The sequence below is a fragment of the Triturus cristatus genome, chromosome 6, assembly GCF_964204655.1.
Source record: "Triturus cristatus chromosome 6, aTriCri1.1, whole genome shotgun sequence".
In the NCBI taxonomy this organism is placed as follows: domain Eukaryota; kingdom Metazoa; phylum Chordata; class Amphibia; order Caudata; family Salamandridae; genus Triturus; species Triturus cristatus.
In genome coordinates this window covers 1,240,160,514-1,240,183,514 of record NC_140589.1, presented here as the reverse complement: position 1 = coordinate 1,240,183,514, position 23,001 = coordinate 1,240,160,514, and the positions used below count along the sequence as shown (strand labels likewise).

Below are 23,001 nucleotides of genomic sequence, written 5' to 3'. Positions count from 1 at the left end.
CATTTGGTAAGCACTACTTAATTACTAACAATGAAAAGTTGACCAGTAGCACAAGTTACTTACCTTCGGTAACGATATCTCTGTAAGAAACATTAGTTGGTTATAGATTCCTTACCTCAGAATTACCCCCAGGCGTCAGACTGGATCCGGAAAGATTTTTCGTCAGCAGTACCGCTGCGCGTCGTAAGCTGGCGTCAGTTCTGCACACGACTTTCCGCACCAGAAACGCAGAGCCATGCAAAACACTGACCACTTGTGCACAAAACTAGGGCCCAGAAAGGATTTCCTTAGCCCTAGATATCAGTTCGCAGAAGGGGGAGGATGGGTGGGGAGGTAAGGAACCTATAAATAAATAATGTTTCTTACAGATATATTGTTACCGAAGGTAAGTAACTTCTGCATCTGGAAGAAACATGTTATAGATTCCTTTCCTTAGAATAGATACCCCAGCAATACCAACCCCGGTGGTGGATCTGCAAACCAAGATCACGCCAGAAAGTCCTGGAGAACAGAACGGCCAAAGATGCCGTCTCTCCGGCAGTAGTGTTTTGTGAACATGTGCAGCGATGCCCATGTGGTCACCTGACAGATGTCATTTAGAGGCACTCCTCTTCCCAAGGCAGTAGTGGCCGCCGTGGCCCTGGTAGAGTGAGCACGTAGCCCGACTGGAGGCTCCTTTTTAGCCAGAGAGTAACAAGCCTTCATACACAACACAACCCATCGAGAAATGGTGCGTTTGTGTACGTTCCGACCCTGTTTTGCACCCACGTAGCCAACAAAAAGCTGATCAACCACCCAGAACTGTTTTGTGCGATCCAGATAGAAGGAGAGCGCACGCTTTGGGTCCAGACGGTGGAGCCTCTCTTCCTCCTTAGAAAGATGTGGAGGCGGAAAGAAGGTGGGCAAAGTAATGGTCTGCCTGATGTAGAAGGCAGTGATAGACGGGTCCTGAGAACCACCTTGTCCGAATGAACAGACAAGAAAGAAGGTTTGGAAGAAAGAGCCTGGAGCTCACTCACCAGTCTAGAGGTAAGTGATGGCTATCAGGAAAGCAGTTTTAAGAGTTAAGAGATGTAAAGGACAGGTATGGAGCAGCTCAAAGGGAGCGCGCATTAAGTAAGTGGGCACAAGTTTCAAGTCCCAATGAGGCATAACAAATGGAATTGGAGGAAAAAGATGCTTTAAGCCTTTCAAGAAACGGTTAACTACCGGGGACTTGAAAAGAGAAGGCTGATCTGGCAGCCGAAGGCCGGCAGAGATGGCAGAAAGGTAGCAGAGCCCTGCTGGGCTAAAGAGAGAAGGAACAAGAGTACTTCAGAAAGAAGGGCAGAAAGGAGATTCGCAGCCTTTGCTGGGCACCATGCCACAACTTTGTAACACTGGCAGACGTATACCGTCTTTGTGGAGGGAAACCTGGCTGCCAGGATTACGTCACAAACTTCAGGAGGCAGGTCGAAAGACGTCAACTGCCGCCGCTCAATCTCCACGCAAGGAGGTGGAGACTGGACAGGTTGGGGCGGAGAACTGTCCACTGCAGCTGCAACAGAAGATCCTCCCGAAGAGGCAGTCGGATCGGAGGATCGATGGCCATGTTGTGCAGCTCTGGATACCAGACTCTTCGTGCCCAATCCGGAGCCACAAGGATGACTCGGGTCCGGTGGCACCTGATCTTCTTCAGCATTCTGGGCAGAAGTGGTATAGGCAGAAAGGCGTACGACAGACCGCAACTCCACTCGCGACGAAAAGCGTTGCAGAGTGAGTGCCGCCTTGGAAATTCCAACGCGCAGAATTGCTGTCATAGTGTTCTCTTCAGTGGCGAATAGATCTAACCAAGGCTTACCCCACTGTTGAAAGAGACCTTGCACCACCTCAGAGTGAAGACATAATTTGTGATCCATCAGGCACCTGCGGCTGAGTTAGTCCGCCCTGGCGTTCAGAGAACCTGCCAGGTGTTGAACCACCAAGGAAATGCCTTGGTGTACCAGCCATGTCCAGAGGCGCAGGGCCTCCTGACATAGGGTCCACAGCCCCAACACACCCAGTTTGTTGCAATACCACATGGCGGTGGTGTTTTCCGTGAACATATGCTCTACTCTTCCCCGGACAGAGGGAAGTAATGCCTTTAGTGCACGACGAATCGCCCGGAGCGCCAGAAGGTTGATGTGAAGCCCCGACTCCGCCAGAGACCAGAGGCCTCTGATCGCCACCTCCCATGTGCCACCCCATCCCAGAAGGAAGGCAACCATCACCAGAGTGTGGTCTGGTTGGGGAAGGGAGAGGGATCGGCCATTGATCCAATCCTGGTTCGTAAGCCACCACTGCAGTTGTCGAGAAGTGCCCTCCGAGATATGGACGCAATCGGTCAGATTCCCCTGATGCTGCACCCACTAGAACCTCAGGTCCCACTGCAGAGCTCGCATATGCCACCTGGCATGATCAATCAGCAGGATGCAGGAGGCCATGAGGTCCAGCAGCCTCAGGGTCATTCGGACCAAAACCCGGGACAGAGGCTGAAAGATCAGAATCATAGCCCGAATATCCCGGACTCGCTGTTCGTGAGGATAGACCCGAAACTGCATTGTGTCCAGAACCGCTCCGATGTAGAGGAGCTTCTGAGAGGGAATCAGGTGCGACTTCGGCACATTGATGGAGAACCCCAGCATATGCAGGAGGTCGGAAACGACTGCATGGGGCGAGAGCCTGCCTTCAACAGCCAGTCGTCGAGATAGGGGATGACTGAAACCCCTGATCTGCGCAGATGAGCTGCGACCACCGCCATCACTTTCGTGAACACCCGAGGGGTGCTGGTAAGGTGAAAAGGGAGCACGGTGAACCGCATGTAACGCCGGTGGGCTGGCAGGACATGAATTAAACATAAGCGTCCTGCAAGTCCAATGCTACCATCTAGACTGGTGGTTCGAGGGCAGACAAGACCTGAGCAAGCATCAACATCTTGAACTTCTCCTTCCGGAGGAAGCGATTGACGTCCCTGAGGTCCGAGTTAGGACGCAGGCCCTTGTACTTCTTGGGAACCAGAAAGTAGTGGGAGTAAAAACCACGACCTACTTCTGGGACAGGACAGAGCTCGATGGCTCCCTTGGCCAAGAGAGCCGTAACTTCCTTCTGGAGAAGGGCCAGATGATCCTCCGACATGCTGTGGTATCACAGTGACATGGCTGGAGGGGTAGTCTTGAAGGGGAAGGAGTAGCCCCTTTGGGCTATTTGCAAAACCCACTTGTCCGAAGTGATGGTGCGCCACTGGGGGAGGTGATGGCGAATCCTGCTGCCCACTGGCGTTTGATGAGCCTGAAAGGTCAGAAGAGGAGAGTTTGGAGGCTGCTGCATGGGGGGGTGGGGGTGGACTGGCCTGCCCGCTGGCCCCCTGAACCACGACGTTGGTTCCCACATCCCCAGCCACGCGAAGGTTGGTTAACTTGCTGCGGCCTGTGGCCCTGGGTGGGACGTAGCGGGGCACCCCTTCCGTAGCCGCGGAAGGGGCGAAAAGCAGACTGCGCCGGACAGGAGGAGAGGCCCAAGGACTTGGCCGTAGCCCGCGAGTCCTCGAAGCGCTCTGGGGCATTGTCTGCTTTGTTGCCGAAAAGGCGACGGCCATCAAAGGGTATGTCCATCAAGGTGTTCTGGACATCCGCTGAAAAGCCAGTAGACCTCGTCCAGGCGTAGCAGCAAAGCACTACAGACGTTGAAATGGTCCTGCCCAGAGAGTCGGCGGTGTCCTGCCCACAACTGATCGCAGTAAAGTTGGCTGCAACTCGCCCGGCGGCAACAGCCTGGGAGAGCACTGCTCGGACCTCCTCCGGACACTGAGGCAGCACTTGCGCCACCTTATCCCACACTGAGAGCGAATAACGGCCCAAGAGACATGCGGTGTTTACGGACCGCAGTCCTAAGCTGGCAGAAGAGAAAATTCTCTTCCCAAGATGGTCCAGCTTCTTGGATTCCCTTTCCGGTGGAGCGGTAGGGAAGGCGCTTTTGGAGGTAGAGGCTTGGACCACCAAGCTCTCTGGGGTGGGGTGTTGGGAGAGGAAAGTGGGGTCGCCCGGAGCCAGGCGGTGGGGGTCGGGCGATCATCCTGGCCCAATAGGACTTCAGTAAGGGCCTCATTAAACGGCCTCATTAAAACGGAAGCAGGGGCTCCGAAGAGCTCGCCGCAGGTTGAAGCACCTCAGTCAGGAGGATAGTCATGACCACCACCATAGGAGCCTCGGCCGCTCTGACGCTCCCTCCTCCGTAGCCACGGTAGGAGGAGACAACATGCCAAGGTCCGGTGAAGTGTCAAGACCACTGGCATTCCCCAGATCTTCTCTCCAGTCCTGCTCTGCATCTAGCTGGTCAGTTAAAGGGTCACCTGACCCCTCCCAGTCCTCATCATCTTCCTCTGAGTGCCACTGTTGTTGGAAAGGGACCCCAGGAGTGAACAGGGGCATGAAAACCCCACCCGGCGCCGGATCCTGCATTGGGCGACGCCGGTCCGGCTCCTGGTCTACTTCGGGAAGAAGGCTGGGGTCGACACATTCCGGCAGCCTGGCCAGCGTCAAGCACGGTAATGGTGCTGTCGGAAGCGGCGCCGGTGAAGGTGTAATGAAGTCAACCAGCGCCGATCCGGATCCAGGCCTGGATCCAAAGGGGGGGCCTGCGGCACCGGGACCAAAGCTGCCGGCAGTGAAGACCTGGGTCCCCCAACCGATTCCGCGGGGCCCGAAGGCGCGCCGGCGGGGTCGTTCCGCCCAAAGATGGCATGCATCGCCTCGTAGAACGTACGAAGCTGGGTGGGGGTCGCTCCAGGTCCAGGAAAGGGAGGGAAGCTCAGAGTCGACCCATCAGGCCGCGGGAGTGGCACCACCAGCGCGCCTCGTCGGGTCAGCCGACTGACGAGGAGAAGGCGAAGAGCAACGATGCTTCGACTTACCCGACCCAGAGTGCGAAGACTTCGAGCCGGAATGATGGTGGCTCCGCGACCGGTTCCTCGACCTCCCTCTCGACCAAGACCTCGAACGGCGCGGAGCAGATTGTTGTCGATCAAGCAACTTTCGGGACCGCTCCCGCAAAGCCTTTGGCGTCAACAACTGACAGTCAGAGCACTACTTGGGGTCGTGGTCGCGCTCCAGGCAAAAGAGGCACACGCAGTGCGGATCAGTCACCGACATCAATCGGGTACAGGAACCACAGGGGATAGATTAGATTAGATTTTAATAGATTAGATTTTAATAGATTAGATTTTAATAGATTAGATTTTAATAGATTAGATTTTAATAGATAGATTTTAATAGATTAGATTTTAATAGATAGATTTTAATAGATAGATTTTAATAGATAGATTTTAATAGATAGATTTTAATAGATTAGATTTTAATAGATAGATTTTAATAGATAGATTTTAATAGATAAGATTTTAATAGATAAGATTTTAATAGATAAGATTTTAATAGATAGATTTTAATAGATAAGATTTTAATAGATAGATTTTAATAGATAGATTTTAATAGATAGATTTTAATAGATAGATTTTAATAGATAGATTTTAATAGATAGATTTTAATAGATAGATTTTAATAGATAGATTTTAATAGATAGATTTTAATAGATAGATAGAGAGATAGATAACAGATAGCTAGATGGATGACAGACAGACAGACAGACAGACAGACAGACAGACAGACAGACAGACAGACAGACAGATAGACAGACAGATAGACAGACAGATAGACAGACAGATAGATAGATAGATAGATAGATAGACAGATAGATAGATAGATAGATAGATAGATAGATAGATAGATAGATAGACACACACACAGCAGGTCCTGGCATTGTGACAGCAGTTCGCAGTGAACACTTTCCTCATTGTCTGTGGGCAAAGGGCCTCCATGTTGGCTGCCCCCTCTTCCTAGTCACCCCGTACCTTTGATTAGGGTTGTATTACCCCAAGTGTTGTTGAAAAAAGGCTGGGTACGGAGATAGTGCACTGAAAATAGAATGCCCCATGCCATGGGCTGCACTGTGCAGCTTCATTAGGCGTGCAACCATGCACCGTCTCGGCAATCTGGGAGTAGCCGGAACTGCCCTAAGTTGGCAGCGCTCCTTCCTGAAAGGACGTTCATTCCAGGTTTTTGAAGAGGGCATGAGCTCCAAACCTTGGCCTCTCCAGTGTGGCGTACCACATGGCTCATCACTGAGCCCTACGCTTTTCAACGCGTATATGGTCCCTTTGGCTTCAATAGTGGTCCCGTTTGGGATCCATATGGTTACCTATGCCGACGACACCCAATTGGTCGTAGCCTTAAACCAATCCACACACCACTCCACGACCCTGAAAGCATGTCTTACAGAAGTCGTAAAATGGATGGGGTCTTCACACCTGAAATTAAATGGAGAAAAGACGGAGATCATGACCCTGGGAAATTTTAACAATACGTCACTCAGAACCATCTGGCCAGCATGCATGGGCCCAGTTCCAACCCCTAAGCCTGAAATAAAGAGTCTGGGTATCTGGCTAGACCATAACCTGACATTCCAAGCGCAAGCCGGCAAGACAGTAGCAATTTGCTTTGGCCTGATCAGAATGGCAAGGAAAGTGCTTCCCCTGCTCCCTCCCCTAGCCAAGAAAATCATGGTCCAGTCTATCCTACTCTCTAGACTGGATTATGGCAATGCGCTCTTTCTGGGAGCCCCTACCTCAGTCATCAAACCACAGATTATCCAGAACTATGCAGCCAGATTGTTGACGGGAACATCCAAATTTCTTTCCGCAAAACCCGCCCTCCGTCGCCTACATTGGCTGCCAGTGAAAGAGCGAATTAGCTTCAAATCGCTTTGCAATGTCCATAAATCCCTACAGGGGATAGGCCCTCCCTTGATCTCGGCCATAATTCATCCATACAAAGCAAGGAGAAAGCTTCGCTCGGATGACCTCCACCTTATAGAGACCCCCAGAATCAAACGAGCCAGAAGTGGCGGTAGACTCTGCTCTTTGAAAGCAGGCAGACTTTACAACGCCCTGCCGCTCCATCTCCGAAAAGAGTCTAGTCATTGCGCCTTCAGGAAACAACTCAAAACCTTTCTATTCCCTTAAATTAACCATTCTGTCTCGCCCACCGTTCACTAGTCATGTCTAGCGCTGGGAGGCCTTCTGGTAGCCATGCGCTCTACAAATGCCCTTTTAATTTCATTTCATTTCATTTCAGCTTGGGAACAGCGGTGTACTTCCAAAAGCAGCCAACGGGGTGCAGCAACCAATGTGGGGGCCGCGATACAGTTATGCAAATGAGTTGGGCATCGCACAAGCTGCTGGTGCTGGCAGGTCAAGCTCATTGAAAGAGCCACATCTCGGGCGGAACTGGTAAACATAGGTTTGAGGGGGGTCACTGGTCTGTTGCAGGGTTCTTGGTGGGTCAGTTTAACGGGCTGGGGGCCAGGGTAAGGGCATATTCGCTCACACACAGCAGTCGTTCAACAGGTGTTACTGGGGAGGGGAAGTGAGGTGAGGGCACAACGGGTCTGGCCTGGGAGTAGAGGGTTGGGCACTCTGCTGGTGGTGTTGCATAGAGATGGCACACGCTCCAGGTGTGCACAATTCACAGGAGAGAGAATGTTATGTGCTAGTTGGTCATATGGGAGGCCGTGGAGTCTGCTGCTTGACAGGAGGGCTGCCTGGTATTGGGACCACATGCGGTCTACGTCTTGCGCCAAATTATTCTGTAGCATGGGGGTCTACAGTAAAGTGGTGGGTAGGTTTTCGAAAGCTGCTATTTGACCACGGGCGAGCCTCTAAGGTCCTTTGGATGGTGATGGAGGAGCTGAGGGTCTGTTAACTGGTGGTAACTGAAACAGTGGGACCTACTTACTGCCTGTTAATGGGAACTTCATGGCACTTACTGTTTCGTATTGGTTCTTGGAATATAGCATGGTAGTTGGTGAAGGGGGGGTGGAAATAGGGGGCTCTGTCAGGCTATGGTAATGTATCCGTTTAGTGACTGTCTTATGGCCGTGTTGGCTCTCTGGAGTCTAGCACACATTGATGAATCTCAAAGGAGCCTGGCTTATAGTGAAGGGAATTACCTGTTCGTCTGGATGCAAAACCTAATTTGTCAGACAGAGCAGATGGATCTGTCTCTGGCTTACAATGCCCGAATCGCAAGGGGGACAGGGGATGACCGATCTAATGCGAATTTGGCTCAAAGGAATATCGGTTCTCCTGCACATTTCTGATGCACCTTATGTTGGCTGATGCAGGATGCTGTATAGCCTAAGAGCGTACTTCTAAATATGCATGGGCACTCTAATTACCAACAACAGAAAAAAAAGCATCTCCTCCAACATGCTAGAAGCAATTTTTTAAATCAAAAAATACTTTAAGAATATTCCCTATGCAGAGCCAGTGCTGAAGAGTATTGTTTCTGACTTCACCAAGTAAACTTTTTATTGTTAAATAACTGTTATATTTTTGTTACATCTATGATGACAATACCTTCATTGGCTTCATCCCAATTATTTTCAGGGAGAAAAAGGGAAGTATACCTGAGGTCGGGCTTGCATCCCCACCCAGCCAAACTTTAACATAATGGGGAGCATGGGTCAAGGGTACCAAGGGTTGAAAAAGTTTGGGAACCATTGGCCTATACAGTTAACTGTTTGACACTTGGTGATAAAAAGCAGCAAATATATTAAACAAAATGGGTTCATCAATATAGAATGTGGATTAATGAGCATAACATTACACAATGGAAGCCATTTTTTTCCACGCTGGAGGGAGGCAAAAGATGATCAAATGAGTGTATGAGCAGTGCTCTCCCTATACCTTGAGAAGGCAGGAGTATTTTCAAACTTTCAAGCACCAAGTCATATCTCAGTGTGGAGCAAATAAGTGTTTGAGATCTGACCTCTCTACTGCTGTGATCAGAACCAGCAAGGCCATAACAAGTTGGTGGTAGCAGCAGCCATGACTTTAATTAAATGAAAAAACTGTGTAAACATATGTGCGCTAGCGTTTTTTTCTCCAGTGTAGAGACCCAGCAAATGGGAGACAGCAAACAAAAGAAAGATGAGATAGAAAGAGAGAGAGAGGAGAAAGAGGCTATGTAATGACCAACTGCTAAATGTCCCGTACCACATTGCCGCTGAGAGATTAGGATTCAGTTGACATTAACCCACGAAGGCTGAGGGGTTTTAGATGCAACTAAAAATACTTGAAGTCGGGGGAGGAGCCTAGCGCGCAACCAAGATGGCCGCGTAGGTGCGAGGCTCCCGAGGACCTCCGCGACCTCCTGAATTAATCCTGGCGATATCCTGTCCTTGTTGAGGGGACTGTATCGGTGAACCCGAGCTGAGGCGCCACCCGTTTTTTGGGCTCGAATCGGACCCCGAACACCGGAGGGAGCATCGATTGAAGGTTGCGGCCTTCTCCTCGCCGGCCCCCCGGATTGGAGTAGTGGGGCGATCCGGGGACGAAGTGAATAACAGCGGCGAGCGGGGCTGGGCGACTCGCGTACCCCGCACTTTCACTTTCGCTTTTGCGCCCTCCTTGCCTCAGGCGGGGTCGGGCTGCGGAGCGGGGTGCGGTGGTGTTGCCTTGTCCAGGTGCCCGGCTGACCCGCCGGCGGTGGGTTGACCCGCGGCCCGGTGGTCGCCCCCGCCCCCCCCCCTGACACCCGTGATTTGGTGTGGCGGCCCGTTTGGAGATCTTGGCACGACGGTGGAAGGGCCAGCATGTCCACCAAACAAGATGGCGACCGGGCGAAGATGAAGACAACCCGCCGTGGCACGGCGCACCAGGCCAATAGTATGGATCGCTATACGCTCCAGAAGGGTTCTCCGGAGACATCGCGGTCATCCCTGGTGGGCCCGACGGAGGCGCCTGCCCAACCGGTGGATCTGACCCTCCGGGACGTCATGGGCGCCATCGCAGAGATGAAGGCCTCAGTGGACCAGCGTTTCGATACCTTGGCGCAAAAAATTGACTCAGTCCTGGTGGATGTGGGCCTTGTGAGGGCAGACTTGTCAAAAACGAACGACCGAGTTGACTCCCTGGCCCACACCACAACGAGCCTCACTACGGACGTGGTGGCCCTCCAGAAGGAGGTGCGCCGGCTTGGCCAGGCGAGCGCCCTGATGGACCGGCGACTGGAGGATTCCGAGGGTCGGGCCCGGAGGAACAATGTTCGCATTATTGGTGTGCCGGAGGGCCGAGAGGCGGAGGCGGCAGATCTCTTCGTGGAAGAACTGATCCTGACCCATCTCCAGCCCCGGGGGCTGAGTAAGCTTTTTGCGGTGGAGCGTGCCCACCGGGTCCCTGGGGGCCGCCCTAAGACCGGTGCCCCGCCGCGGCCTATTATTGCCCGGATTTTTAATTTCCGGGACAGAGACGCCATCCTCCAGACCTCCAGGCAACAGGGACCGGTCAGGCTGGACAACATGGATGTACACTTCTACCCAGACTTTACTCCGGCGGTCCAGAAGCAGCGACAGAGCTTTCTTGGTATTAAACGTCGCCTAAGGGACCTAAACCTCAAGTACTCAATGCTCTTTCCGGCTAAGCTGAGGGTGGAGGTGGATGGCCGTACGCACTTCTTCGACCGGCCCGAGGTGGCTGGGGACTGGTTAGATACTTTGCCGGGAGATCGGGGTGGGGGGGGCGCGGCTGGCGGGGAGGGCCCGCCGGATCAGAATTGAGGGGTGACTGTATAGGCCTTGCTCTGGATATTGTTCCTTTACTATATATTGCTTTCGTATGTTCCCCTCCCATGGAGGTCGGGTGGGGTCTGCTGGGGGCTTCCCTCCTCCTCGGGGGGACTAGTTAGTACTTAGCTATGGGGCGACAGGCACACTGCACTTTGGGGGGGCTGTCTGGGCTCATGCAGGGGTGCAGGGAGGGGGGAGTTCTGTTGGGACCGGGGGGTGGGGGGGGTGTGTTGTTTGTTCGCACCGCAAGGCAAACCCGCAACTGTTTTGTTGTTTTTAAGATGCTCGGTGGGAGGCGACCGATTGTTTTGACTTATGATGGGGGGTAGGGATTTGATTGTGTTGTCATGGAATGTTAACAGCCTGGGGGATAGGATTAAGCGTGGTGTGGTCCTGCAGTATTTAAAACGTATTTCTCCAGATGTTGTCTTCCTGCAGGAGACACACCTTATAGGTAACACCTTTCATGCAATGAATCGGCGGGGATATCGTTTGGCGGCCCACTCCGGCTTCACTTCGGGCTCGCGGGGGGTGGGTATTATGGTCAAGAACTCGCTCCCGTTGGAGATTGACGAGGTGCGCCATGATGAGAGGGGACGTTACACTGTTCTGGTGGGACGAATGGAGGGTAGAGTGTTTATCTTTATATCAGTGTACGTCCCGCCTGGGTTACAAGCCACTACATTTGCGGACCTGGGGCGCCTCCTTCTGGACCTTCCGGGTGGCCTGTTGGTGGTTGGAGGGGACTTTAACGCGGTTGCCTCTGGGTCTATGGATCGCCATCCCCCTAGGGACCTCCCCCGGGCACAGGCGTGGCTGCCCGGCCTTTTAGACACGCTGGGCCTGGTGGATTGCTGGCGCTTAAAGCATCCCGTATTGCAACAGTACACCTTCCACTCGGGGGCCCATGGTAGCCTCTCGCGGCTTGATTACATCCTTGTCCCGGCGGCCCAGGCAGGGAGGGTGGGGGAGGTGCGCCATTTGGCACGGGGTATCTCAGACCACTCCCCATTGTTGTTGCATTTCGATGTCTTCCCGAGGGGGGATGGCAGAGTGGCCCCGATCAATGCATGGTATTTGCGCGACCCCACCATTCGTGCCGACTTGATCAACTCCTTACAGCGCTATTTCGATGAGAATGTGGGGTCGGTCCCGTCTGCCATCTCCCTGTGGGAGGCTTTCAAGGTGGTTCTTAGAGGGGAGGCCCTCTCCTTTATTTCCAATGCCCGGCGGCGCGAGCGGGAGGAGGTGACCCGGGTTGAGGCCGAGATTGCAGAACTGGAGGGGGAGCGGGGTAACAGACGCCAAGTTGCATGTTTTGCACTTAAAGCAGGCGGCCTATCGGGCCCTCGTCACGGAGGCGGCCAGGGGCCTCAGTAGAGAGCAGCAGGGGCGATTGTATGATGTGGGTGACAAGGCTGGCAAATTGATTGCGTGGTTGGACAAGAGGGAAAGAGCGAGCCGCGTGGTGCCTTTGATTGAGAGCGTGGATGGTGTGTGCGTCACTGAGCCGGAAGCCATTGTCTCCTGCTTCGCGGATTATTTCCGCGAAGTCTACTCCCCGGTTTCTCCCTGCTCGGAGGAAGATTCCCATGCCTTGCTTCGGGACATCGCACTGCCCTCCCTTACGGTGGAGGACAGGGATTCGCTGGATGCCCCGCCCACCTCGGATGAAATTGCCTCGGCTATTCGCTCGGTTGCATCCGGCAAGGCCATGGGCCCCAATGGTATTCCCATTGAGCTATACAAGCTACGCCCGGATGTGTTGGCGCCCCACCTGCGCGCGATGTTCCATGCGGCCCACTCGCAGGGCTCCCTCCCGCCGGACCAGCGTCTGGCTACAATTGTGGTGATCCATAAGGAGGGGAAGCCCCGTGAGCGGGTCACATCCTATAGGCCGATTTCGCTTCTGAACGCGGAGCCCAAAATCCTCGCCAAGGTGTTGGCCAACCGGTTGGTTGGCGTGGTGGGCGATTTGGTCCACCAAGACCAATCGGGCTTTATACCACACCGCAACACGGCGCTTAATCTGCGGCGCTTACACGGGGTGCTCGCGCGTGTCCCATTTGTGCGGGAGCCGGCCATCTTGGCGTCCTTGGACGCCACCATGGCGTTTGATACGCTCGAATGGCCATATATTTGGGCGATGCTGGCGAAGTTTGGGTTCGGCCCGGGTTTCGTCAGCTGGGTCAAATTGCTATATTCGGGCCCGTTGGCGCAGGTGGTGGTGAATGGGCGAGTATCTGCCCCATTCGCGCTGGGGCGGGGCACGCGACAGGGTTGTCCCCTGTCGCCTCTCCTGTTCGCCCTGGCCATGGAGCCCCTGGCGGAGTGGTTGCGGTGGCACCCTTCTATCCGTGGTCTCCGCTGGACCCCCGAGCATGAGGACCGCGTGTCCCTCTATGCTGACGATATCCTTTTGTATCTCGCCTCCCCGCGCAAGTCACTGATCGTCCTGGTTGATGTTTTGCGCTCCTTCGGTCGCAACTCAGGCCTGGTCATCAACTGGGCGAAATCCTGTGTCTATGTGCTCTCCGGGGAGGCCCCGGTCTTGCCACGGGACTGTCCGATCCAGATTGCCTCCCAGGGTTTCCGGTACCTGGGTATATATATCACTCTTGACCCGGAGGCCCGCTATGAGCGGAACTTGCTGCCCCCCCTCCAGCGTCTGAGGGAGGACGTGGTGCGCTGGCGGCGTCTGCCGCTCTCGCCGCTCGGCCGAGCGGCCTTATTTAAAATGATGTCCCTGCCGCGCTTCCTCTACGCCCTCCAGAATACCATGGACCTGGTCCCGGCACGCTACTTTCGCGAGGTGGAGGGCCTCCAGCGGCGCCTGTTCTGGGACGGGAGGCCGCGTATTGCTCTGGCTAAATTGACGCTCCCGTGGTACGATGGAGGGGTCGCCCTCCCGGACATCAAACGGTATTACTGGGCCTCCCAACTAGCTGCAATTAATCATGGCCTTTACGGGCCCGCCTTGAACCCGGCATTTGAGATGGACAGGACGCTTCTGCCCGGTGGCGATTATAATCGAGCGCTCTACTCTGGCGCGCCCGACTCCCGTTTGACGGGACCGACGCGTGTCATGGTGCGTGTCTGGCACGCGGCTAATGCAGCTATGGGGTGGAAGGACCGTTTGACCCGAGCGTCTCCGCTGTATGCATCTGAGAGGTTGGGCTCCCTGTGGACGTCGAAGGGCTTCGAGAAGTGGGACACGATCGGAATCAGCACGGTGGGAGATCTCTGGACGAGGGGGGGATTCAAAACTTTTGAGACGCTGCAGGCGGAGTTTCAGCTGCAGGGCAGTGAGTACTTTCGGTACCTACAGGTCCGCCATGCGCTGGGCTCCGTCTTCCCGGATGTTGCATCCATTCCGGAGTCTTCCCCCCTGGAGGACAGAGTGCTAGATGGCCATGTCCCGGACAGCACGATCTCCCTCATATACAAAAAATTGATTAACGATAGATCGTGTCTGCTGACTAGTCTCCGCGAGGCTTGGGTTGCCGACGGGCTGGAGCTGGACGACGAGGATTGGATCTCCGCGGTGGCCTCTCCGAAAGAGGTGGCCATCCCGGCTCGCCTTCGTTTCGTCCAGCTCAAGATCCTTCACCGGGTCTACGTGACGGGGCCAAGGCTTTTACGTATGGGTTTTGCCGGTGATGGAATGTGTAAGCGTGGCTGTGGTGCGTTGGCGACTTTCATGCATATACTGTGGGAGTGCCCGAGGGTGGAGCGATTCTGGCGTGGTGTGCATGAGGTTCTACGAATGGTTACGCGTGTCGCGCTGCTGCCTGAAGCGAGGAGATGCTTGCTGAATGTCTGGGAACCAAATGACTACTCGGTCCCGCAGGCGCGGTGGGTGACTTTGGGATACATGATAGCCAAGCGTGATATTGCCCAATTGTGGGGATCCCAGAGGCCCCCTGCGGTGTCGGCCTGGAAAGAGCATATGGATTGGTGTATGTTTCGTGAAAAGGTGGTGTATGTGGCGAGGGGTAAGCCTGGGGCGTGGATGAAACTCTGGGGCCCCTGGAACGCCTACCGCGGGGGTATTTGTGAGCCGCCGCTGCTACCGGCGGCCTCGCCGGCTCCGTCTCCCTAGATGGCGCCCCTCCCTTGGCCGCGGGCGCGCGGTCCCCCAGTCCCTGATCTACTCCCGTCCCCCTCTTCAGAATTTTGCTGCTGGTTTGGATCCCCCACTTATGGAGCACGTGTTGTCACTTTGGATCGAGGGTTGCCTTGCGGTTGTGGTTTGTTTACGTTGTTTTGCTTTAAGAAAATGGAACCGTACTGTGGGCATGGAGCTGTGAGGCCTGCACCATTGATTACTCCTGTCTTCCTACTGGGCACCGCTGAGAAAGTTTTTTGCTGTATGTATGTAATATGCTTTTGATGCTCTAGCGGCCGGCCGTGTGGTTGTAGGCCCATACCTGTAACTTCTATAAACTGCAATAAACGGTTTCAAAAAAAAAAAAAAAAAAAAAATACTTGAAGTCAATATGAGAGCATATTAGATGGTTACAAGAAGTAAATTTCTTATACTTAGTTTTTATTTTTATACAGTTAGCATAAAAATAGTGGGGGTGGTTTCAAATAGGATAACGTTTACTTAAAAAAGAAAGTGAAATACTAAAAGTATAGTGTTTGGCTTTATGTAATGAAGGAAAACGCATAAATAAGAATGCAGGGTTGTATAAAAATGTGCATTGCTTTGTTTACACGTGCACACACACACACACACACACTGTCTCTAAAAGTCAGATTTATGTAGTTGTTTCCAACAAGGTACATATAACAATGCGCATAACTGACACTTCAATGTCCAAGCTTTGTTTGGCTTCCAAGAAGAAAGATGTGAAAGACCCCTATATATTGAAAATGCTACACTCTTGTGTGCGATTTCTACCCTTCTCGATTAGAAACATGGTGTGTCTTTACAGCCTAACGCTGCTTGTAAAGAAAAAAACAATGAAGGGTTATTAAAAACAGACAGAGTTAAGAAGACTGTGATATCAGTCATTAGGACTGCCCTCGAACCAATATCCATCAATCAGCGGTTGTAACCTAAAAAAAGAAAAATCATAAAAACATTACTTACTGCCTACTTTTAGAACCTCTATGTAGATTTGCTGAGAGGTGGCTAAATAACAGCCTTGCTAGAAGCCAAACCCTTATATACTCTGAGCCTTAACATAATCAGGTAGGACACTGTCATAGCTCTAAGGTAATAAGAACTCAGACAACATTTTTTTTTTTTGCCTTTTTTTTTTTTTACCATGATAAATCTATTTCTGAGCAGCGGCAGCTCCTCCGCAATGGCAGTAGAGCATCGACCATCAAGTGAAATATAAAACGATATCTTAGTATCTGAGCCAGCTTGTGCAGGGAGGGGCGGGTCCAGCATATGGAAGAGGGTGGAGGAGTGCTATGTGCAGTTTTAACTCCACATGTTTTGGCCAGCCAAACGCACATGCCCACTTAGGTTTCTCCAGCCAGCTGTATTGAACAGCCAGGCTGGGGCAACCCCACAGACTCCCTGTCCTGAGCGGAGCGTCTTCTCAGCCCGCTCAGCCAATCGACGTGAAGCTCTCATATGAGAGCAGCCCGGGGATCGGATGGGAGTCCTGATAGTTTCCAAGGGACTCCTGGAACAGGAACTGCAGCAGAGGAGGGCAAGGCAGAGTGCCGCACCAGATAAGTGTTTCTTTTTATTATTAACACCCCCCCCGCTCCGAGCCCTCCTACCGCTGGCCCCCTCTCCCCCTCCCCAGCACCCCTCTACCCGCCCGCCGTAATTTTTTAGTGTTTGCCGCCACTGTTTGAGGCAGTCCAGCCCTTGGACAAGTAGATCATTGCGAACATTTCATTCCCTATAATAGCAGAAAATTGTGTTGAACTTCAATTTGTGACTCTTTTTGCTTTATTTATAAAAGATTTCAAAATGCAGAATAGAAATACAAATGTACCTGTACTTTAGTACCTATCATGCTTTATAATAGCAACACTCTAAATAATAATACTTTATCTCAACTCAGTTTTTTTTTTTAGTTACATAGAAAAGAGCACATTAGGGATGTGAAGTATGTACATATATTTATATTGTCCATTTAAACTATACATGTAGATGCACTATGTAATATAATGTGTATTACCATTGTTAAGAATGGGGAGGGTCATGACTCACAAGAAGTGATACCTCGAGTCGCTCACAATGTCCATCTCTTCTCCCAACAAATGTAATAACCAGCATGGTAGATGCTGCATATTTTCACATATAGTTTATTTCACATATGGTTTACGACATGGTATTTTCCATGTAATTGAATTTTTTTTAATTACTTCACCAAAAACCATGAGGTAAGAGGTCAAATCCGAGCAGAGATAAAAAACAAAAATGCCACATTCACAGTGACAATTAAGAGGGTGGTTGCCATGTGTAATGTCGTTGTAACCTACATTCTATAAGGCAATAACTCAGTGCTTTCTCATATTAATACTACCCTACATAGACCTTGCCCCGTGTGTGAATGTAGAACTATTAGTACAGTTGCTGTAAAGAACGTGCTACTGGACATCACTTTGTTTCGCTACTATGATTGACATATAGAAATGTTAGGCTATTGTGCAGTTTTCGATCAGTTTGGTGCAGCACAGGCTTCATCTGCTCAGTTTAACAGCCAGTGAGGAGAAAAGCAATAATGACTACGAAAAACAGACTGGTTGAGAATACCGCGATATCAGTCATTTGGCTTGAACTGGAACAAAACTGTCCAAATATTAGTCCATCAGCAGTTGTAAAAAATAATAATAAGCACAAAACAGTTACTAAGGTCAAGTACATATACCGCATCATCATAAAATGTACAGAAAACCTTACTTCTGTGACCGGTAATTCAAGTTGAACGACATCTTCCTGCTTGGATACTGGAGTTTGCAAAGCTGTGTCTAGCAATAAGATGCCATTAAGGTCCTTCCTACAGCCCACTGCATAATCATCGACAAAGACAACTTTGTCGACAGTAGAAAAATACTGACATTTCACCCGTCCTCCCGATTTTTCTGCAAAAGAAGATAGAAACCAATTCATTTAAATTCTGGTCTAAATAAAATGACTGTACTTAAAATGTTTAAAACTACTGACTACTGCACACATCTAGCTCTTTTTAGATCACTCCTTTTGCGAGCGGAACAGACAAAAATGTTTTGAATTATCACCTGAAGGCATCCGGGTGGAAAAAACAGTTGCATTGATATTAAAGGTAATTCTTGTTTCTTTTAATAAAGTAGACCCTTAAAAACTAAACCTCTTCTACTCTACACAGGTTGTTTTCAGAATCTGAAAAAAATTCGCAAATATGGTTTTACAGACTTTTCAACACCTAGTAACCATGTGTCACACCACAAAAAAGAATGGTCAGAAAGCACTGGAACCACACTTAGTCCACCCACCCAATTATTTTGGCTTGTTAAATACAAGACCACATTTATAAAATAAAGTATAAACGACTGACAGCAGATTGCTTGCTTACTTTTCATTGATACAAACATCCATGTTAGAATAAGATGACAATGACTTAAAACCCAAGAAATATGACACTGTTACAAGTAACACCTAAAAACAGTAAAGTAGTACAGTTAAATCGAACAACTACTTTTCTATAGAAAAAAACTCCTTCAACTTAGTCTATTAGTGTAAAATACATTTTCCGCGCACTACGACTTAAAGGTACTAATCATCCTCACAATAAAATACTACATCGAAATGAACTAGATTTAAAAACGTTTCATAAAATTCTTTATTTTGGATAGTACGATGGAATGTTAAATTTGTGCACTAACATAGCTAACAATTATTAATAAGTGGTGTAAATCTGTCACACGCTCAAAAAAAAAAAACTTGCCACTCGATAGATGTTTCAGCATTATCAGTCAGAGTGCGAGGTGCTGAACATCATTCAGCCCTCAATGTCCTTTCTAGATCTAGATATTTTTGAGCACCATGATAAACTTGAAACAAGAGAACACCCTAAATCCAAAATAGACTCTGCTGGGTTTTTTCAGTTTAAGTTAAAACAACTTTAATTGATCTGCAAATAAATAGATATAAAGTCTCATAAATAGGAATTTAGATAATGAATCAGTCAGCGGGACATACCAAGGAATGACACCGCCACATAGGGTGGTGCTTTTTTATCACATGTAACACACCCCAATTTCAAGCTGTAGGTTGGGCCCATGGCATACTCTTATGTGGGTAAAAGGTGGCACATGTTGTTAGATGTTACAGTGAATAACATCATTTAGAGGCCCATATTCTTGACTTACACTTTCACTGACTGAGATTGATTTATATGTTGAGCAAGCACATATAAAGGGGGGGGGGTCTACTTAATATGTCTCAGGCCTGATATATGTGAGCATGTGAATTCATTTGTACACATAGGGTTCGTTGCTATTTAAAACGTCTTCAAGTGTTACCCTGCCTTTCCCCCACATATAATTTCCTCTTAACGTATGCTGTAGCTTAGCCATACGGCACACTGCTATGTACTTAAAAGCTAATACTTGCACTTAGTACTTTTAGTGATTTATGTGTGCACTTGGAGGCCTATATGTACACTGTTTTCAGTGCAGCAAATCGATTTAAATGTTGTGTAAGCAGATAGCAAAGTGGAGAGGTACAGGTACACCCTTCAGTCAGTGTGAAAAGTGTGTACAGTTTCACCAACATCCTCAGACACAAACATTATGTATTTAGCACTAATAGAGGCAGTGAGACACCGATACACCCAAAAGCCAATCCAAGCCAGTCCTTGGATATAGATTTACAGAGGCATACAGTCACACTGATTGCCAGTGATGTATACTAAGAAACTTTCCTATTTAGGTAAAGAGATCCTCAGAGGGCCTGGAACACTCATTCAGATATGCAATAAAGACCCAAGTCTACCAAGTGAACCATCGAAAGAAGTATTGCTTTAAATATGTCTGAGGCCTGGTACACTTTGGCAACTGCAACCAGTTCTAGAGCTAGGCCGATTTGTCATTTAAAAGATACATCTCTTATCTTTCCACACAGAAGTCACCTCTAAGGTAGATTGTAGCTAGGCAATAGGGCTCGCTGCTATGTGCTTTGGAGCTAATACATCTACTTAGTAGTTTCAGTGAGTTATATGTGCACTTAGAGGCGTATATACAGAGTTATGTTATCAGTGCTGCATGTCAAGTTCAATCTCATGTTAGCAGATTTCAAAGTGGCGAGGAACTAATACATTCCTCAGACACTGCCGGAAGCGTCTAACTGTTATGTCCCTTGCACTAATGAGGTAGTGAGACACTCGCTTACATAACTCATTGACACCCCCATGAGACAATCCAAGCCAGCACTTTCATATACATTTACAGAGCAATACAGTCTCTATGACCGCCAGCAATGTACTAAGAAACTTTCTTGTATAGGCAAACAGACCCTCACACAGGGACTGAAACACTCATTCAGATGTGCAATAAAGACCCAAGTCTACCAAGTGAACCATCGAAAGAAGTATTACTTTAAATATGCCTGAGGCTTTGTATACTCGGGCAACTGCAAGCAGTTCTAGTGCTAGGCCGACTTGCCATTTAAAACTCCTTTATGAACATTAATCTCCTCTCTTACCAGATAGAAGTCACCTGTTCGACTTGGCACCATTGGCGTGAGTCTCCCTTCCATGTTGTCGTTGTGTCTCCTCTGTTTTTGCTGGTTATAGATGCTCTGGGCGCTGTGCCACTGCCATTCAGTGCCACAGCGCGAATGCTCCCTTTGTAAAGTTGACATGTGAATTGGTACATCCATGATTGGCTTATTTGGTTTACCTGTTAGTCCCTAGTAGCGTGGCCTGTGTGTGCACAGGGCTGGTAAACCGAATGCTGCTGGTGGGCCTGCAGCACTGGTCTGTGCCACTCACAGAAGCAGCTTGTAAAGTGTGTCTCAGACCTTCCACTGCAGTGTCTGCGTGCAGTCCAGAACTGCCATCTTGGCTGTGAAGTACACCCACTTCCCAGCCCCTGAACCTTCCCTTGGCATCTTGTAAGCCACCCTTATGATAGGGTGCATTGTATGTGTAAGGTAGGACATGCTCGGATGTGTGTAGCATGTCCTAGTAGTGAATTACACCCAATTTTGTTTTTCACTACTGTAAGGCTACCTGTTCTCCATAGGCCAGAATGGGAGGTCTGGGCTATTACATCCTGTAGTCCTAACTGACCCACAGAACATGGTAGAAAAACGAATTTAGTATGCCTGAGCTCAGAATATTAAAATACATCTTTTAGTGAAGGTTATTTTTATATTCGGTGTTTGAAACTACCACTTTTAGAGTATAGGTACTTTCTTGCCTAAGCCTTCCAGTATGCTCTGCTATTATGTGTATTGGCTTTCTGGTTTTGGAGGGACAGGGCAGGCTGAGTCAGACCTGAGTTGAATAGAGAGATCTGCCTGGGAGTGAGGGGAGGGGTAGCTCCTGCACTTGAATAGGGCTGTGCCTGGCAAGGTGAATGCTGGCTCCACCTCCCACTGTGCGTCTGAAGGCAGACCCCCACTTTCTGAAAGGAAGGATGCAGCCTGGTCAACAAAGTGCTCCAGGGCTGGGCAGAACTAGTTCTGGCTGGGTTCAGAGACTTGTGACTCCTAAGAACAAAGACTTTGGGGGTATAAATATTTGTGCCCAAACCCCTACAATTAGTATTGCTCCTGGACAACAAGAATAACCTCTGTCCGTGTGACTACAGGAATCTGCAGGAGAAGGACTGTCCTTGTGCTTGTGTGCGGTTTCTTGGACTGGCCTGCAGAGGAAAAGGACTTGGAAGGAACTTTGATTTTGTGGCTACAGCAATCACCCAAGGGCTAGAAGAGAGCTAGCCTCCTGCAGGAGTCTCAGGCACACCAGACTCCACCACCAGCCTCCTGTGTCCTCCCAGCAAGGATTTCTATCTGCAGGTGAGGCTCCTGTGAGTTCCAGGGTCACTAGTTCTACTGCTGAGAAAAGAGTGCTGAAAATCGTCGCTAACCCCCGTTAGCGAGCCGCTGCAGCTGGTGAGCACAAGAAAAATCGTCGCTCTACAGCCGCCGAGCGCTCGCTACCGGAGATCGTCACCTCATCTGTCAGCGGGCCTGAAAACGCCCGCTATCCCGAAGATTATCGCATCATCTGTCAGCGGGCCTGAAAACGCTCGCTATCCCGAGGATCGTCGCAGAGCCTGTCAGCGGGTCCCAAAACACCCGCTATCCCGAAGATTGTCGCAGAGCCTGTCAGCGGGTCTGAAAACGCTCGCTAATCCAAGGGGTGCGTTTTTAGAGTCAGCGGGACTGTTCCTTGAAGAAGGACTATGTGTAAATTCTTTTACCATTTTAGGAGATTTTAACTTTCACTTGGAGGATGAGCAGGATGCAGATAATATCAAGCTTCAGGAGATTTTTGGTGGGGGGGGGACCTCATTCAATTAGTCTCAGTCCCCACACACAAGGCCGGCCACACTCTGGACGGCATCTTTTCCAATAATCCTCACATTAAGATCTGCATGGTACTTCCTATCTCTTGGTCTGACCATGCAGCTATACTTTGAGATTCCAACTACGGAGCCCCCTAAGCCAGCTAGTGTATCTCTACCCAAAGTCAATATCAGGGCCTGGAAAAATATTAACATCGAGAACTTCGAAAACCACTTGGAGTCTACTCTGAATGTCTGGCCTTCCTCCACTGATAAAGCGGCTGTGTTGTATACAAAGTGGCTAGACTCGGCCTGTAATAATGAGGTCCCTATCAAAGTCTGTACACCTAGGAGAACAACACCTTCTGCTCCTTGGTACAATGAGAGTCTTAAACACAAAAAAATAGAATGTAAACATCTTGAAAGTATGTGGAGAAAAGACTACTTGCCACTCTCTAAAAAAATGTACAAAGACTGCCTTCTCAGCTACAAAAAACTGCTTATGGAAGCTAAAAAACTGTTCTATGGGGGAACAGATTAATAATGCAAAATCCTCCATAAAAGAATTATTTAGTACAGTTCTAAAACTTAGTACCCCAGTTTCGGCCAAACCTAATGGCGACCCGGAATTTTGCCAACTCCTGGCCTCTGCCTTTCAGGATAAAGTGGACTCAATCTTTTCCTCCTTTAGTATCTCACAGGCAGAAGAGTCAATAAAAGATACCGGGGACTATCCTGCTGGTAAAGAGATGAACCGTTTTGAGAATATGAGTGTCAATGACACTATAAAGCATCTGCAGGTAATCAAATCCGGCTCTCCCTTAGACCCCTGTCCTG

General features: G+C 49.8%; 1 protein-coding gene across 1 annotated transcript in view; it reads right to left on the bottom strand.

Annotated features, from left to right (window-relative positions):
• BIRC6 (baculoviral IAP repeat containing 6) overlaps window positions 1-23,001 on the bottom strand; it is a 1,973,616-nt gene that overhangs the window by 1,878,508 nt on the left and 72,107 nt on the right. Inside the window, exon 2 of the mRNA XM_085609819.1 lies at window positions 17,573-17,754. Coding sequence (XP_085465945.1) covers window positions 17,573-17,754 — 182 coding nt within the window. The remainder of the gene's footprint in view (window positions 1-17,572; window positions 17,755-23,001) is intronic.